The sequence below is a fragment of the Gobius niger genome, assembly GCF_951799975.1.
Source record: "Gobius niger genome assembly, chromosome: 14".
Classification (NCBI taxonomy): domain Eukaryota; kingdom Metazoa; phylum Chordata; class Actinopteri; order Gobiiformes; family Gobiidae; genus Gobius; species Gobius niger.
The window spans coordinates 25,213,035-25,231,892 of NC_136865.1; the positions used below are offsets into that span (position 1 = coordinate 25,213,035).

General features: G+C 40.0%; 1 protein-coding gene across 1 annotated transcript; it reads left to right on the forward strand.

Annotated features, from left to right (window-relative positions):
* The first annotated feature begins 2,208 nt into the window (after window positions 1-2,208).
* Window positions 2,209-18,350, forward strand: bmp8a (bone morphogenetic protein 8a). The gene is made up of 7 exons (XM_079570985.1): window positions 2,209-2,781; window positions 11,762-11,954; window positions 13,115-13,263; window positions 16,047-16,226; window positions 16,316-16,392; window positions 17,480-17,590; window positions 18,146-18,350. Exons 1-7 carry the CDS (start codon window positions 2,289-2,291, stop codon window positions 18,293-18,295), a joined length of 1,353 nt encoding a protein of 450 aa, XP_079427111.1. The 5' UTR covers window positions 2,209-2,288; the 3' UTR covers window positions 18,296-18,350.
* The last annotated feature ends 508 nt before the right edge of the window (window positions 18,351-18,858 follow it).

The window sequence follows — 18,858 nt, forward strand, 5'->3', positions numbered from 1 at the left end:
AGCATCAAAATAGCAACGAAAACGAGGTTGAAAACGGAGCCAAAATGTGCAACAAAAATGTAACAAAAAAAGTGAAAAAAAAGCTGACAAAAACACAGCAAAAAAGCAATGAAAAGGCAACAAAAACAGGACAAAAAAACAACATAAAAGAGACGAAAACACAACAAAGCAATGAAAAAAAAGCAATGAAACATGACAACGAAAACATGAGAACAAAGCTACAAAAAAACGAATGAAAAAGCAACAAAAATGTGATGGCGACAATGTGACAAACAAACACTTTTGTAGGTCTTTCAAGCTTTCAAATGAGGCATTACACTGTTGCTCGCTAGTTGAGTAACACCGAACTGGTTGGACTTGGTTAATGCGGGTGGTAAGAGGTTCAAATACGTCTTTGTGGAAGTGCTGCATATATGCTAATTTGCGCCTGGCTGGTCAGAGTCCAGGGCTGTTTTTCAGTCACAGTCCGCCTCTGCTTATAATATAGTTCCTGTAAGCGCCATTTCATACGGCCTACATGTTTATGAATAATTAATGTTCATATATATTAATTTTGTATTTCATATTTTTTATATTTTGTTAAAAAATAAATGATGCATTTCATATGTAATATTTTTGATTCAAAAACTGTTCATTATTAGGCTATTTACAAAGAAAGCAAATGCATTTTTGCCATAGAGGGTGCAGTGTATTGTCTTTGCCCACGAAGAAGAAGTTGATTCTTGTTCTTGGACTTGACTTCAAGAAATAAAAAGATGGCTGACGGACCAACACGGTCATTTTATCGTGCTGCGACGGATAATGTTGTCACACGCGCAAAATCAGCCTCAGTGTCAGTCACTCATAGAAGAGGTTAAAATTAGAACAAAGAAGAAACCAACGAACTAAAGATTTGCCTCTACAGTTCCCTTTTTATCCGCTTAGAAATTTTGTGTAACTATAGTTGGATCGTGTAACTACTCACGTAACTGTATTTAAATAGAGAAAATGTGGAAGAGCTTGGTCGCTTCTAACTTTACCCCCGTTTGGCCCCATAGAGGAGAGGAGGAGAGGCTAAATGCTAACAATATCTTTGTTTTTTCTCCGTGACTGAGGGCACGCACAAAGACCAGACAGATACACATCAACTCGTCTAAGCTCAGGTAAGAACATATCAAGAACATGTCTCAGTATGGAAAAACGGTGGCCTGTTCCTTTAAATACTCAAGTCACTAATAACCTTTTTGAGAGGCCACTTTTGCTTTTCTTTTGGTGAACTAACATTTTGAACTCCCGGCGTTTCCTACATCTGCACAGTTTCAGACCCTTCCACCCCTTTTGATGACACATCGAAAAACACCTGCACTCATTTGCATTTGTAAACACCCTCACACCCAGAAACAGGTGCCTTGGCCCGACTCGCCTCTTGGCAAACCTTCGCCGCTCAGGAACACATTTCAAAGACAAATGATTTTCCACTTTAGGGGTTTGCTCTCAGGTCATGTTTGAACACTGGGCTTTGCCAAAACGTTGAGTGGCTGTCGAGAGGCAGGGCCACGTGGGACCCGTGTGTGGGACAGATGAAAGCCGAATGGGGGCGGAGGGGAGGGGACAGCGCACGGGGCGGGTCCTGAAAATGCACATGTTTAAGACCACAAATGAACACTTTTTTTTTTTCAGTTCCACATCAGCTGTGGAAGACGGAGCAGCGTTTCGGACTCTGCTGTGTTTTTTGGGGGGAAAGAGACATCTGGACGAGTGGGAGAGGGGCTGAATGGACTTGGTTGCGCCTTTGTGGACTAACGGCAGGTGTGGACTAGTCTTGGGACGTCCTGCTTCAGGATCTACTGAACAATCGGAAAGTAACAGGATACTTTACCTAAACAATTTAGAGTCTGAGTGAGATTTAGATATTTAATTGATAGGCACGATCTTAAAATACATGACAGTGTTTGTACCTCATCTGCAAAGGAAAAACTGTGTACTGTGATTTAAAGTTTTACGTGTACTCATGAATACTTTGAAGTGGTACAAGAATCAAGACTATTTTCTTTTTCTTCTAGTCTGCCGCTCTCCCAAAACAAATGCATCTTATCTGCCTTGTCTGTCATTATAACTGTGGGTTGAGTAGGGGTGAGGGCAGTTCATTTTAGATTAGAGGAGCTGAGAGAGGAAGGGGGAACATAAACAAGAGCGTTTCGAGGGAGTAAACACGTCCCACATCGAGATAGGATCCTCAAAGCAGCGCAGATCTGAGACCAGGACGGTCCTGTGAAAAGAAGTCAAGGCCGGAGGAGGATTGAAGTGCCATGAGGGGATCTGCAAACATGTCCAGCGTCTTGTGTCGCTGCGCGAGGACTTTTCAGAGACCCCACCATCGCCCCGGGACACTCATCATCTTCCCCCTCCTCATCCTGGTGCCCCTGTCCCTTTGGAGCCACACAGACGCGGCGGTGCAGTCCAGTTTCCGCAGGCTCAGCGGGAGAGAGAAGAAAGAGATGCAAAAGGAGATACTGTCCATTCTGGGGTTGCCGGGACGTCCCAGGCCGCACCCGCTCAGGCCCCCCTCGTCTGCGCCCCTCTTCATGCTGGACCTGTACCACGCCATGTCGCTGGACGGGGAGGAGGAAGGGAATGACATCCTCATGACCGGGATGGGAGGACTGGGACTTGGGCGGTTCGGGGCGGTGGATAAACTGTCCCAGGTGAACCTCGCGGCGCTGCCCACTCTGAGCTCACACACCCCTCCACTCGGGACGGTGGTCACTGACGCAGACACGGTCATGAGCTTCGTCAACCTGGGTAAGAGCACACACTGTAATCATGCAAACTGCGGGGACTTATCAATGCCCATACAGACGGTCCCGGAAGTATTCAAAGCCCTCTGTTCTTATGTCAATGTGTTGAAGTATAATACTGATAATGTTAATGTTTTTGTATTGCAAGAAAAAAAAGAAAAAAACTCACATAGAGACCTTTTCTTATCATATGCGGTGGGCACTCAACAGTAGAGTAAAAAAGTACCTGGAGAAAGGTTTACTTGAGTAGGCCTAATGTGAGTACTGACAGTAAAACATGATTCAGTTGATTTCAGTAGTTTCATAAATTATGAGAAACAGAACATGGACTATGGAAATTGAAATATTTTAAAAGGAACTACCATAAAATATATAAAAAGAAGTCATTATTTAAAGCAGTACTAAGTAACTTGTTTACCTTAATAAATCCTTTCCGTAGTTCCTCTGGGGGTAATACAAGAGTTAATGGGATGATTTGGAGGATCTTTCATCTCCCCCTGGTGTCTCTGGCCAGAAAACCACAATTGCAACTTTGCCTGTACCGGGTCAGAGCCACCAATACACACTAATGGAATCACGAAGAAGAAGCTAGCAGGCTAACGGGCAAAGCTAACTGCGGGCTAGCGCCACTTAAACAGTATTAACAGACAAGTTTGAGTGAAAAAATGATTTCCATTGTGTAATTGGATGTACAATATCCCTCTCTCCCTTTGTCTTTTCTATCAGTGCAGCATTTGCTCTCACGGACAATTAATGAGTAAAAAAAAACACAACATGATACGACACCTGCAGTGGCGCTTATGGCCTCTAGGGGCATGAGTTACTTAGCACTGCTTTAAGCAACAAAATACGTCTAAGTGCATATGACAACGCTTTTGAAAAGTTGACTTATTTAGACGTAACATCTGTTGTAAGTAATAATTATCATTTTTGTTCAGTGAAGCACCAATTTAATGAAGACATTCTGTGCAGAAAACTAATGACAGGAAGAGATAGAGATAGAGGTAAAGTTCCACAGCAGTGTGCAAGTTCAGTTGACATAACATGGTTGGCACGGCAACAGTTCAAAATTGTTTGCCTTTATCTATGTCACTTCCTGTCAGTGTCCAATAAGGAAGTGAAACTATAAACATCACAAAAAACTAAAGAAAGCAGGGCACGAGTTACTATTTTTCATTCTCAAGTAAGAGTACAGTAACTTCATCTTAATATTACTCAAGTAGATAAAGTGCAGTATGATAAACTATTTCAAAAAGTTAAAGTACACATGTAAATGTAAGAGTGTTACCCACCTCTGATCCTATGAACCACATATTTAACTTGTATGAATACTGAAACTGCAGTAGAAAGCAGTGGAATGGGTCTGCAGTTATTGTATAGGCTCTAAGTAAGTACTATGAAATTACAGATTTCACTTCACACATTTTCCAGACAGTTCTTTTAGTTATGTATTATTAAAAGGTAATAAGTCTAGACATTTTACAAAAGGAAAATAAATGTGCACTAATTTAACATCCCTTAAATATAATAATAATAATAATATAATAATAATAAAAGGAGATCTGAAAACTTTCTAAACCCTCTGTGACTGATAAGTAAAGCCACACGAGCTGCCCATCGGGGGATTAGAAAGGTCCATCTTGCAAAAGCCATTCGTATAGACTGATAGGATGTTTCCAAACGAATTACTGTGTCCTGAACAATCGCTGACCTGCAACAGTCACACCATTTTGCGGCGGTAGCTGCCAGAATCATTAGAAAACACAGAAAACACTTTTTCTAACAAACTCCCTTTGTGACTTTGTTGGATGAGGAAGTTTTAGTTTTCCATTTTGTTGAAAACTATGATTTTTAAGGCAGTCATCCAATGAGTTTGACAATAGAGTTCAAGATCATCATGGGATTTGCAGCAATAATAAACTAATGGAGATTTTAAAAAGTAAAATACTGGACTTCTTGTTTCCATTAAGACGTTTGAACACTACTGTGACTTAAATGTATTTGCCATATACTGTTTGTCTATGGAATAATGTCTGCTAGTATCCACAAATATGGCGGATTTCCATGGTAACAATTAATTTATAACATTCCATCCCAAACTCTATAGTAAATGTTCAAACAAAGCTTCACAGCCTCACAGTCGGTCTTCTCTCTCAAGAAGCCGGCCTTTTTCCCCGACACATCTGAACAACCTCTTACCCCACTTTCCTAAATTTGGAACAGCCTGACCTTGATCCCTCAGACTTTAAATTGGCACAAAATATGTCTACGCCAAAGTCCAAACACACAATTTATTTACGTATTTATGAATCGTTGTCTCTCATTTCTGAACCGCTAAATACACATGCACAAAGTCCCTCTCCTCACGGGCCTCCCTCTAACGGCTCTGTGGAAACGGCTGGAAAACAGAAACTAAAACATGGCTGTCGGTGTTGTCACTCTGACCACTCTGTAATCACACCCCGCTCAATGACACTGTGCAGGAACCACTGCTGTGTTAGAGCCACATTTAAGAGATATATGAAGATATACGGCCAGCGACGGAGGATCAGCAACAATCTACAATCTGACTTTTTAAAGAGTGCTGCTACATTTTCCACTCAAAAAACAGATAGCACTTAAAAACGTTTCCTCTAATCATTTGTGAAACATGGAAACAATTCATAAAGCTTTGTACATGTGATGAATTTAGTTTTACCATTGAATGTTTAAAGCAGTACTAAGTAACGTGTTTACCTTAATAAATCCGTTTCGTAGTCCCTGTGGGGGTAATACCAGTGTTTATGGGATGATTGGAGGGTCTTTTATCTCCCCCTGGTGTCTCTGGCCAGAAAACCATGTTTGCAACTTGACTGCCACCGGTCCGGAGAAAGCAATACACACTAATGAAATCACGAAGAAGAAGCTAACATGCTAACGGGCAAAGCTAACTGCGGGCTAACGTCACTTTAAACAGTATTTACAGAAAAGTTTGAGTCAAAAAAAATATTTCCATTGTATAATTGGATGCACAGTATCCCTCTCTCCCTTCGCCTTTCTTGTCGGCGTAGTATTTACTCTCCAAGACAATTAATAAGTTAAAAAATCGTAACTTGCTACGACACCTGCAGTTGCGCCTTTGGCCTCTAGGGGGAAGAGTTACTTAGTACTGCTTTAAAGCAGTACTAAGTAACTCATGCCCCTAGAGGCCATAAGCGCCACTGCAGGTGTCGTATCATGTTGCGTTTTTGTACCCATTAATTGTCCGTGTGAGTAAATACTACGCTGACAGAAAAGACAAAGAGAAAGAGGGATATTGTGCATCCAAATACACAATGAAGATATATTTTTTTCACTCAAACTGGCTGTAAATACTGTTTAAAGTGGCGCTAGCCCACAGTTAGCTTTGCCCGTTAGCCTGTTAGCTGCTTCTTCGTGATTCCATTATTGTGTATTGGTGGCTCTGACCTGGTGAAAGACCCCCCAATCATCCCGTTAACACTTCTATTCCCCCCAGAGGGACTACGAAAAGGATTTATTAAGGTAAAGTTACTTAGCAATGCTTTAATATTTAAGTATTATAATATCTTTTCAAATGGTTCCCAGCGTGCACCACTGCTCCTGACCTAAACTTTGACTAAACGTTAAGAAAATGCAAGTCATATACAGTACTTAGGGCCATACATGTTGCATAACTTTGTCTGAGTCTGAGCAGACGTAATGCTCATTATCTGGATGGCTTCCTTCCTTCCGTTTGACATTATGCCCTGAATTAGATCTACCTTGTGTCTCCACGCTCACTTCATGCTTTATTTCATTGGTGAATCATTTATTCATCCTTTTGGTCCAATGTGGCTGTAACTTTTAGCCACTTGATGATTTACCTTGTTTTTTCCAGTAGTGGAGAGAAATTAGCTTTGTCCTCCTTGTGAACATTTGTGAAAAAGACTAGTGTTTGCTGTAAATTCTAAACTATTTATATACAGTATCAACCGTGCAGTAACAGGCTAATTGTTGTTAGCATTACTTCGACATGTTATAAACTCCTCCTTGAAGAATTGGGATGTTATTAATGCGTTTGGAATGAGTTTGCGCTGCAGCTAACAGCGTAAACTTTACCCGCTCTTTCAATGTTTGTAAAGGACATAATGGGGGAAAGGACAAAACAGCTGAATAATTGTACACAGATTATAATAAATTAAGGCTCTCACAAATGTTTTTCTGGTCTTAGGATGGTTGGATCAGGCGATTGTCCTGCAATATGGTTCGAACTCTTTGCGTAAAACTAAAAAGGATTGTTTCCGGTCACTTCATTTACACTTGTGCATGTAGGATTTAGATTTTTGTTGAAATAAAACAAAACATTCTGGTACAGAGCCTTTATGTTTGTTGTAGTAATGCATAATATAAAGATGACAGGTTCACATTTTGTTCACATTTTCTAACTTGCATAACTTCAGACAACTCCTCCAAACTGCCCCTAAATGCTCATCTCCCCCCCAATGTATACACACGCATCTGTATCCCGAATACCGAACTGTCCCTTTAATTTGTCTGTGTTTGGGGAAAGATGATGCACCCTTAAATCTACCTCTCAACGGTCTGAAAACAGCACTTTGCAGCCCCCGAGCCTCCTCCAGACTTTAGTAAACAAAGTGATAGTGTTGTTTACAGCGGCTGCAGGGGAGAGACCAATGTTATGTCTCAAAACGAAGGCACTTTCTTTCCAATTACAATTAACGCTTCTGCCGTGCTTTTAATACCACCATCACCACCACCATCACCACCTGACTGAACTGAGCAGGACATCACCAGCTCGTCTTTGTAGAGATGTTGCACAGAATGAGGTTTAAATACATTATTCACTCTTCAAAATGGTCCTGGTCGTTCTGGATGTTCAGGTTCTCTGGGTAATTGTGTTTCTGAACCCTGACCTGACCAGCTGCAGGAACCCCAGTTCAGAACAATCCATTTGGCGACATTTTGGGGGGTCAGGCAGTGTGCGATATTAAAGGAATAGGCCACCGTTTTTACATACTGAGATATGTTCTTACCTTAGCTTTGACGAGTTCTTTACGACCTGTCTGGTCTTCACCCGTGCCTTTAATCACGTAAACACACCGCAGACGGCGTTTGGCATCCACACGTGAATATTACTGCGCGGATTTCGAACTACTCCTGGTATTATTACGCCTTACAATATAGTTCCCCCTTATATCCGCTTAGAAAATCCACATTGTTTAATTTTGTGTAATTATACTTTGTAGTGTAACATTTCACGTAACCATATTTAAATAGGGAAAACGTGGAAGAGCTTGGTAGCTCCTATCTTGACCAGTTTTGGAGCTATAGTAGAGAGGGGGAGAGGCTAAATGCTAACACCGTCTGCGCTGTGTTTACGTGACTGAAGGCACAAAGAACTCGTCAAAGCAAAGGTAAGAACATCTCAGTATGTAAAAACGGTGGCCTATTCCTTTAAATGAGTAAATGAGTCATTAGACTCATTTACAGTAGTCATAGCACTACTGTAAATCAGGCTTGCAGTATTGGCGTAATGAACTATATTAGGCCTATACTTATTATATATACAGTATTTAAAAAAGGCAAGGTTTATGCCTAATTTAATACAGTAGAAAAGAAAAAGTATTTTAAAGCAGCACTAAGTAACTCTTGCCCCTAGAGGCCATAAGCACCACTGCAGCAAAGTTGCAATTGTGGTTTTCTGGCCAGAGACACCAGGGGAGATGAAAGATCCTCCAATCATCCCATTAACACTTATTACCTCCAGAGGGACTACGGAAAGGATTTATTAAGGTAAACAAGTTACTTAGTACTGCTTTAAGGAAGAAATTACATCATTTTAGAGAGATCAAGTCGAAAATTTAAGCACATTTTTTCTTAATTCTGATTTCTTTTGGTATAATTTCAAGTGAAAAATAGAAGAAAAATGTAAAAGTGAATTAGTTTGATTTCAAGTGGGATTGAACAAGCATAAATCCCGCGTGAAATCAAACTAATTAACACTAGTATTTTTTTTTTTCTGATCTTAGATGAGCTCAAACCTGATCCAATTCAACATAAAACACCAGAATTCAAGACATTGTAAGTCATTAATCTCATTGAAGGCGGTCATTTGTTCAGTGTAACATAAATATTTGATTTTATAATTTATTTATTTTGTCACTATATTTGATTTTTTGTAAACCTACATTGTCCATGTTTTAATTGTAAAATACTACAGCAGATGTGACCCTAGTATAAGTATTTAAATATTTAGTTCATCTTGACACAGACGGACTTGGGCGAGTTGTTCCTCCACATGTGAGCCGACACAGGCACAGCTGGTCAGAATTACAGGCTGCACTGACACGCGCTGAAAAAAAGAAAAGAAGAAGAAGAAGAAAAAAAAAAAACGGCCCAAATCAGGATCAAAATCCAGGCCTCTAAAAATAAGCGGACACCCTGTGATTAGTGGTGCGTGCCCAGTGCAGCTGCTGTGGTGCTCCTGTCCCGGGACGCCTGTAATTTTGTACCCCTCGTGCACGCGCTGATATGACCCCGCCCATCCCTGCGCAGAGGGGATGAGGCTTTATGTTACCCAGAATTCAGTGTGGCGTGTGGGGTTTTACGAGGACAGGAAACCCCACCGAGTCATCGATGATATTAATTACAGGATCAGTGAGCGGTTAAAGTGGTTTCACCCAAGTCTGAAAGAGGGGAATTAGCGACGCCTAGTGGAGAGATCGAGGACGGACTGACCTTATGTATCGATGAAGCGTGATCGAGATGATGTAGCAGCTTTTGGGTCACATTTACCCTTTAACCTCTTACACTCCACCTTAACCGAGTGCATTGGCTTTACCCAAATCTACAAGCTTCTTCAACAAAGCGTCAAAATACCGACAAAAATTAAGATGAAAATACAACAAAAAAGTGAAAAAATAAAATAAAATAAATGGTAAAATGGTAAATGGTCTCAACTTATATAGCGCTTTTCCACCTACATTAGGCACTCAAAGCGCTTTACAGCAAGGATCCACTCACCCATTCATACACCAATGTACGCAGACACTGGGGGCAATGTGGGTGAAGTGTCTTGCTCAAGGACACAACGACAATGTGCACTTTCAGGAGGTGGGATTCGAACCCCCGACCTTCCGATCATGTGACGACCCTCTCTACCATCTGTGCCACTGTTGTTGCTTGTTGATAAATACAATCAACAAGCAACAAAAACAGGGTTAAAAAGATGAATGAAAAAAAAAATTAAGAAAAAAGAGAGCAACAAAATAGTGACAAAGAAGCAAAAAAAAGGCAATAAAATGGTGCCGGAAATAGAATAAAAAAAAGCAGAAACATTACAAAAAAGCAAAAGAAAAAAACAAACAAAAAAAAACAACGAAAACGAGACAAAAAATCCACACAAAAAAGGTACGATCAGTTTTGTAGGTCTTAGCTTTCAAATGAGGCAGTATAATTATAATCTCCAGTTGAGAAGCGTTTAGATTTGGTAAAAGCTGAACTGGAGACAATACACTCGGTTAAGGCGGGTGTAAAGAGGTTAATACTTAATGAGCACACCTTAATATAAAGCGATACCAACATTTTAATATCAATATCTAAATCTAAATCTAGAAGTATGTTGAGCTTCTATTAAATTGTGATTTTAGGGCACAGTAAATGTGTTGCCTGGACAAAATGACTCTTGATATAAGAAATTGAAATTGTAGAAGGCCTAGCAGGAGGTTTTTCCTGATTTTTTTTTGCTTATAAACAATAAAAGAAAGTCAATTTGAAATAGGCTGTTTTCCAAACTCCTTCCTAACTTTCCTGACGCATTTTAAACGTCAATATTCTTCACAGGGATGAGCTTTTACACATGTTTCACACCTTTCAAAGAGCAAACGAGCTTTACAGTCACAGTAATGCAACAACAACTAGCCTGCTCATTCACAATCGACAAATGCCTCTTTTTACAAAATGCATTTCATTGCACACTAGAAAAAATGTGTACAGGTCCTTAAAGTTGTAAAGTCATATGTGTAAAGTACTCAGTTATAAGTTAATCAATTAACCCCCACCTTAACCCAGCAATTTTCTCCAGTTCGGCTTTACCCAAATCCGAGAGTTTCTTACAGCCTATAGGCCAGTGCCTCATTTGAAAGCTAAGACCCGCAAAGCAGATCTTTTTCCTCGCCTTGCCATGTTGTTGATACTTTTGCTTTTATGGCTCGTTTTAGTTGCTTTTTCTTGCGTTTCCATCCTCACTTTTGTGGCTTTTTTCGTAACATTTTTTTATTGTGTTTTCGTCACAACCACAATAAAAGATAAAGTACTTTCTGTACTGAAGACGTAATTTAACCAAGTACTTTTTAAACTTTTATTCCTTTTTTGAGTCACTACATTTAACTTCTGCTTAAAGCCACACCGCGTAACATTTCACCCAATATATAGAATGAAATACAAGCATTTATTTTCATTCAGATATTTGTTGTTGCTTAAAAAAAAGAACCAAACAAACCTGTGTGTTTGCTGTGAGCGGTTCATCTCTCTTCAGACCTGACTGTGACTTTACTTGGAGCGGGACGTCTCCAGCTCGTCTCCATGGTGATGTCGACTAAAGGCAGCCAGATGTGACATTTAAATAGGTTAGGTCCATACTTAGATAAAACACATTAGGAGCATGGTTTGTATTGATGGCAGCAGCATAATCTAAAATATTCCGCAGTGTGCCTTTAAATAAAATAGCTTTAAAGCAACACTACTATCTCTAGAGTTAACATTTCCTGTAGAAAGTGTCAGTAAATTCTATTCAAAGTGCCAAATATTGACCCAAACTGCAATTGCAATTACAGAATTTTACTGACTCTACCCACCTTTTACTGAAAACTCAAGCTACATAAAGACTGCAGGTCCACACTATGAGAACTTGTATTGTTTTCTGTACCACGTGACCTGATTTGCTCTGTGGCTCATTGCCCCCTCACCTCTCTGCCCCCTCCCAGTGGAGCAGGAGCGGGACCTGCTGCAGCCGCGTCCGTACTGGAAGGAGTTCCGGTTCGACCTGACACCGCTGCCCCAGGGCGAGACCGTGGCTGCGGCCGAGTTCAGGATCTACAAGACCCTCACCGTGGGACAGAGGGCCAACCGCACCCTGCACATCTCCATCTATGAGATACAACGGGACAACAGGCTCAGGTCTGGGATTACCTTACATTGCAAAACTTACTTTCTGTGTCAATCCATTGCAACTTGATTATCTACTTATTGTGTAATCCAGGGGTAGGCAAGTTTTCTTGGCGGGGGCTGATTTTCTTCATTGTAAAAAGTCCAAGGGCCGGACATTACATTTTATCCCAAAGTTAAAGCACCATTTTCTACAAATGCCAGCGTTGGATGTACGTGATCATGCCTAGGTACTGTTAAATGTTGCCAGTCTGGTATCGGGAAAAAAGGTGTAGGTACTACAGGTATCTAAAGCATAAAAAAATAAAATGAAATAAAATAAAAATGGAAGTGACTTGGTTCTTTCAGCTCAAATCCAATTTGTTTTCTCCATTTGCATTTTGTTTTCTTTTTTCCCCATCATTTTTGCCATTTTTTTTATTACTAATATTTTCCCTATTTCCCCCATTTCCCCCATTTTTTAACACAATCTTTCCCTATTTTTCCCCAAATTATTCCCCATTTTTCACACATTTCTTGACATTGACACTACTGTTCTGGTTTCTGGTTCTAGATGACAAATATTTTAGTTCAAGTATCAGTAGCCAGAAAAGTAATGAGCATATACATATACATAATTGAAGAATTGCCTGTATTTCACACATTTGAGTATTTTAACATCTCTGATTTGTGTAATAATATAATCTTCAAAATCTTTCAAAACATCCTTAGGGCCAGAGGTTCTTTGCTGGAGGGACGTTTCCAACCTCTGGTGTAATCCCTTTGTTGTTGCACTACACCCAATGACTAGAATAAATACAAGCATCGATTTCATTACAGACATTTCTATCATTGAAAAATATACAAAAATGTGGGCCTTTAAAGAAAATACATAATATTTTGAAGAGCATCGACGTGGATGGTACTGTACCGGTTATCCACGACTTCAAAAAGTTTAGGAACCACTTGTGTGTAGTTCAGGAAATTAGTAAGATTGTGGTAAATAACATAGTAGTTGTGCTGTTCTATGGATGTTATATCACACTAGGTCAGGTTGGAGAAGGGAGAGAACCACTGCCTCCACCTTCAACATCCTTCTCATCCTTTATTCTCTGTCCGTCTCCTGTATAAGTCCAAACCGTCCTGAAAAAGATCTAATAATCCCATGATCATGAAGTTATTTTCTCGCACAGGGACCCCGAGCTGGTGCTGTTGGACATGCAGTCTGTTCCCGCGGGGCAGGAGGGCTGGCTGGCCTTCGACGTGACCTCAGCCGCGAATCACTGGCTTCTCCATCCGCGCAGCAACCTGGGCATCAGACTGTACGTGGAGACGGAGGAGGGTGGGTACAGGCTCTGGAACTCTGGCTCTATATACACTGCGTCCCAAATTATTATGCAAATGACATTTTTCTAAGATTTTCTAAATTGTCAACTCAAATGAGAGTCAGCATAATTTTTAAGTCTTTAACTGGTAGAGGATCATTTAAATGTGGTGGAAAAAATTTCCTAGTGATAACAGTATTTTTTTCAAAAATAAATATAGTAAAAACCTCAAAATCCACTGTTACAAATTATTATGCAACTCATCGTTTCAATACATTTTAAAGCTTGTTATTCACTGAAAATGCTCATTTGTTGTATTTGTAGCATTAAGAGGTCATATTTACTGAAATCAAAAGCTATTTCAATCAAAAAAATATTTACAGGTCAAGTTATATTTTACCATAGGAGCCCTGGTGTGATAGCAGCTTCAAAATTCTTAAATCCATTAAACTTGTGAGTTTTTGGACAGTTTCTGCTTGGATTTCTTTGCAGGATGTCAGAATAGCCTCCCAGAGCTGCCGTTATGGATGAAAACTGCCTCCCACCCTCATAGAAGTTTTTTTTGTTGAGGCTCCAAAGGTTCTCAATAGGGTTGAAGTCAGGGGAGGAGGGGGTCCACATCATGAGTTTCTCTCCTTTTATGCCCATAGCAGCCAGTGATGCAGAGGTATTCTTTACAGCAGGACATGGTGCGTTGTCATGCATGAAGAGGATTTTGTTATGGAAAGCACGGCTCTTCTTTTTGTAGCATAGAAGACAGTGGTCAGTCAGAAACTCCACATATTTTTCAAAGGTCATTTTCACACCTTCAGGGAGCCTAAAAGGGCCTAATGGGGCCGACCAGCTCTCTCACCATGACTCTGGCCCAAAACATGACTCCGCCACCTCTTTACTGACATCACAGCCTTGTTGGGACATTGTGGTCATTCACCAACCATTCACTACTCCATTGAGTTAACCATCCAGGGCTACACGTTTCTGTTCATCAGCATTCAATTAACCGTTTAGGGGAGGCCCGGATAGAAGGTTTATGCACAACTGCAGCCTCTGGAGGGTCCTACACCTTGATGTTTGGGAGACTCCAGAGGCACCAGCAGCTTCAAATACCTGTATGCTGCTTTGTGGCATCTGTTCTCCTAATCTGATGTGTTTGTCTGGCAGAAACCGTCCATATTGTGCCATTATCTGCACAAAATGGAGTGTGCTCTGAATCATCCACAAATCTCTTATCAGTACGATGATTACACTTAATCTTTCATGAAATATCGAAGGTTTTCATACCTAGACCAAGGCATTCAACTATTTCACACTTTTCATCAGCAGAAAGTCCCTTTTTCTTTACCATATTGCTTGAAAATGATGATCTGCATAATAAAGTGGAACACCCTTTTTCAGTAGTTTTTCCCTTAACTGGGCTTAACCCGACAACTAATAATCCCAGGTCTCTGAGATTAATGACAGTGATTCCTAGAGCCCTGAGACACGATACCATCCATGAGTTTCATTATTATTGCTTTTTTTTTAACCTTTTTGACACAAAAATCCAATTTGCATAATAATTTGGAACGCAGTGTATGCTCAAGTACAGGCACAGTTAGAAGGATGTTCATGATTTACAGCGACGCATGCAGCTACTACTTACTATTATATATGCTATACTACAACACTACTAATTATACATACACACAGCTAAAATTCCTTACTTTTTGATAACCAAATATTAATATTGGATTAAGATTTCCTCAGAGGGGATTTTGGGTATCTTGTTTAATTTTAAACCTCTTAACTCGCGCCGTAACCATTTTATCCAGTTCAATTTTACCCTAATGTGAAACTGCAGCAAAACAGGCGACATAAAAGGGATGAAAAAGCAACAAAAACATAACTAAAAAGGAACAAAAAGGCAATATCTCAATACGATATGATATAACTATGGGTCAGGTGAAAACAGCATTTTCAGCATTTTCATCAAAGCATTTTCAGAAAAATAAAAACATAACAATAAAGAGTGCAGTTTTACTGATGAACATATATCTCATTTATATCTTGCTTTTTAGATTTGAATGTTTGAATGTTCATATCTCGATATCGATACAATAACGACATATCTTTCAGCCCTAAAAAACACAACAAAACAGGCTACAGAAAAGTGAAGAAATGGCAGCAAGAATGGAACAAAAACGCAATAAAATCAGGTGACAAAAAGTGACAAAAACGGAACATAAACTCAGCTAATCAGGCTACAAAAAGGCAGCAAAACAGATGACAAAAAATATTGTGGAAAAGAAACAAAAAAGCAAAAAAACTGGTGACAAAAATGAAGCAAAACAGGTGACAAGAGTAATAAAAAAGCCACATGAAAGCAACAAAGATGCGGCAAAATCGCACAAAACTACACGAAAAAGTGACGAGAACGTGGAAACAACGCCAGGAAAAATCAGTTTTGTAGGTCTCAGCTTTCAAATGAGTCGTTACACTGACTGGCCGATAGGCTGTGAACTTTTTTAGAACTGGAGAAAATGTGCTCTGTTAAGGCGGATGATAGGAAGTGAAATAAGGAAATCTGTAAAAGTTTAAATTTCACCTTGTTTTATGTGGTTCAGAACTCAATAAATCAGGCTACGAAAAAGATACTGAAGAATACCTCTAGCAATGTTTCAAGTGAAAGTTTATATGTTAAGAGCACAAACTGTCCCAAAACCTGAACTTTGAATAGAATAACTTTTCCCGGATGCAGCTCAAGTTTATGCCATATTCTATCAGGACAGTTATTCAGACGTTCATGGTTCTCTCCCGTCAGACCGCTCCCTCTCCGCGGGATGGATCGGGCTGGTGGGGCGAAGGGGTCCTCGCTCCAAGCAGCCGTTCATGGTGACGTTCTTCAGGGAGAGCCAGGTCCCGTGCCGCCCGCCCCGCGCCGTCAGGCCACACCAACGCCGCCGGAAACCCAAGCCCGACCTGCCCATGCCCAGTATACACAGTGGGTTTGGACAGATCCTCGTTTCGCTTCTACACTAAACCAGGAGTATGATCTTTGATTACGTTTCTGTATTTGTGCCTCTTTTTCAGACCACACTCCCGTGAACAATGGCGCCCCCTGTAAAAAACATGAACTGTACGTCAGCTTCAGTGACCTGGGCTGGAAGGTCAGACTCATGTTTTCATCATCTTGTTTTTCTCTCGCTTTGTAAGAATCAATACCTCATTATTCACAGAGATGGGAAGTACTCACATTTACTCATTTACCAAGGGCCAGTTGAAAACGAAGACTTACAAAACTCATCTAAATGGATGTTTTCCCTTGCGTTGTCACTTTTTCGACTTTTCTTTTCATCGCTTTTTTGTTGGGTTTTCATCACCTTTTCATTGCTTTTTGTCACTTCTTTGTTGCGTTTTTGTCACACAGTTTTGTCCCTTTTTCATTGCTTTTTCATCCTTGTTTTCGTCTCATTTTTGTTGCTATTTTGACACTTTTTACAAGAAGCTTTTCGATTTGGGTAAAGCCAAACTGGTGACAATGTGCTTAGTTCAGGTAGGGGTTAAGAGTAGTTTTATCATAGGGTACTGCTTTCTTCTACTTGAGTTAAAAAAAAAATAAAGCTTCAACCAATAAAATAGATCTCAAGAGTTTTTGTGTTCTAATCTTAACAATTTATTTTGGTACCACTTTATTTTACAGTTCCCTTGATACATTGTGCCTAATTACATTTAGTACAATGTAATGTGCTCTGTAACAATCTGTAATAACTTGTACCTATGGGTTAGATACACAATGGGATAACTTGTATTAGTACTTTGTAGGTACATAATGTAGTAGGACACGAGACCCTTAGTTTTGGGAAAATGGTTAGAGTTGGGGTTAGAGAGTTATTTCTTATTACATTATGTGCCTACAAACTACAAATGCATATTATCCCATTGTATATCTAACCCATAGGTACAAGTTATTACACATTGTTAAAGAGCACATCACATTGTACTAAATGTAATTAGGTACAATGTATCAAGGACACTGTAAAATAAAGTGTTACCTGAAACATAAACCAGACTTTTATGCTCAGTACTGAAGTAGCATTTTCACCAAGTCTTAGGAGTTTTTTTTTTTTTTAGCATAAATATCTACAAGTAATGTTAATCTTACTTACTCTACACACCTCTGATTATACGATAAAGATTTGTTTGTTGCATTATCAGTGCTTAATCAAATCCGTGAAATGTCCACTCTCTTTTCAGGACTGGGTGTTGGCCCCCACTGGGTACTCGGCCTATTACTGCGATGGAGAGTGTTTCTATCCTCTGGGCTCCTGCATGAACGCCACCAACCACGCTCTCATTCAACAAGTGGTCAGTACATTTTTGTCATGGTCAAAATAGGATGCTTTTCCTCATTAAATCACAGCTTCTATCACATAAATACTAATTAGTCTGTTCATGTCACAGACGTTTTAATTTAGTCCACTAAAATATTTTTTCAGAATTTTGGTTTAAAGGGACTATAAAGAGTTTAAATTTTTTAAAACTAAGTATTTTCGTCCCCCTACATGTTCCAGTAATGTCCTAATGTGTAGAATGAGCTCAGACCTGTTCTAAAATCCTGCACTGTCACTCAAAAAAGTGTTAATTTGGGTCCAAAATGCCATCATGCACGAGCTTAATATAGAAGCTGCAGTTACGCATAGAACCTGAGGTGGCAGTAGTGAGCATAAGATGACTAACTTGCATCTAGCCTCTTTAATATTTATGCTGACTAAGTTTAGGAAATGAGACTGACACGATGACTAAAAATGAGCTCCACCAAAACATGTGTCGGTACCTCGGGCTCATTTGGTCCATCATTAGTAGCTGATCACATTTTATCATATATCAAACTGTGATATTCCTGTTTATTATGTGTTGCAGGTGCACCTCCTGAAGCCGAACGAAGTCCCTAAAGCCTGCTGCGCTCCGACCAAACTCAGCCCCATCTCAGTCCTTTTCTACGACGACAACAACAACGTCATCCTCAAGAAACACCGGAACATGGTGGTGAAAAGCTGCGGATGCCTATAATGAAATAAACTTTACGGACAATTCACCAATCACCTCATACCAGGGACCAAGTGGCTCAAACTGGCCCTTTTTTCCTCTACGTTTTCGAAAACATGGGGTCAGTATTGGTTGCCAGTTGGAAGAACTTAAAGCCACAAAAGCGATATGACAAATTTGCGTACTTTAACAAAAATGCAAGAAAGTTCAAGATTCATTATGCAGATTTTCTGTTTACCGTATTTTCCGGACTATAAGTCACGCTTTTTTTCATCATTTGGCTTGGGGTGCGACTTAGGTGCGACATATAAATCAAAATATATAATTTCACATGTTCGTTATTTTCACACAGCCACTAGAGGGCGCTCTAGGCTTGTGTACCAGTATCTGCTACTCTGAACCCAAAGGCCCCCAAAAAGAAAATCATATTCTGCAGATTACAAGCTGCAAGTAGTGAAATATGCAGCCGAAAATGATAATCGAGCAGAAAAAAGGTGGTGAGTGAGCGACTGGCGAAAAGCAGAGGTCACTCTTACGGCAATGAAGAAAACGAAAAAGCTACATGGCCACAGCAAGAGGAATGAGTT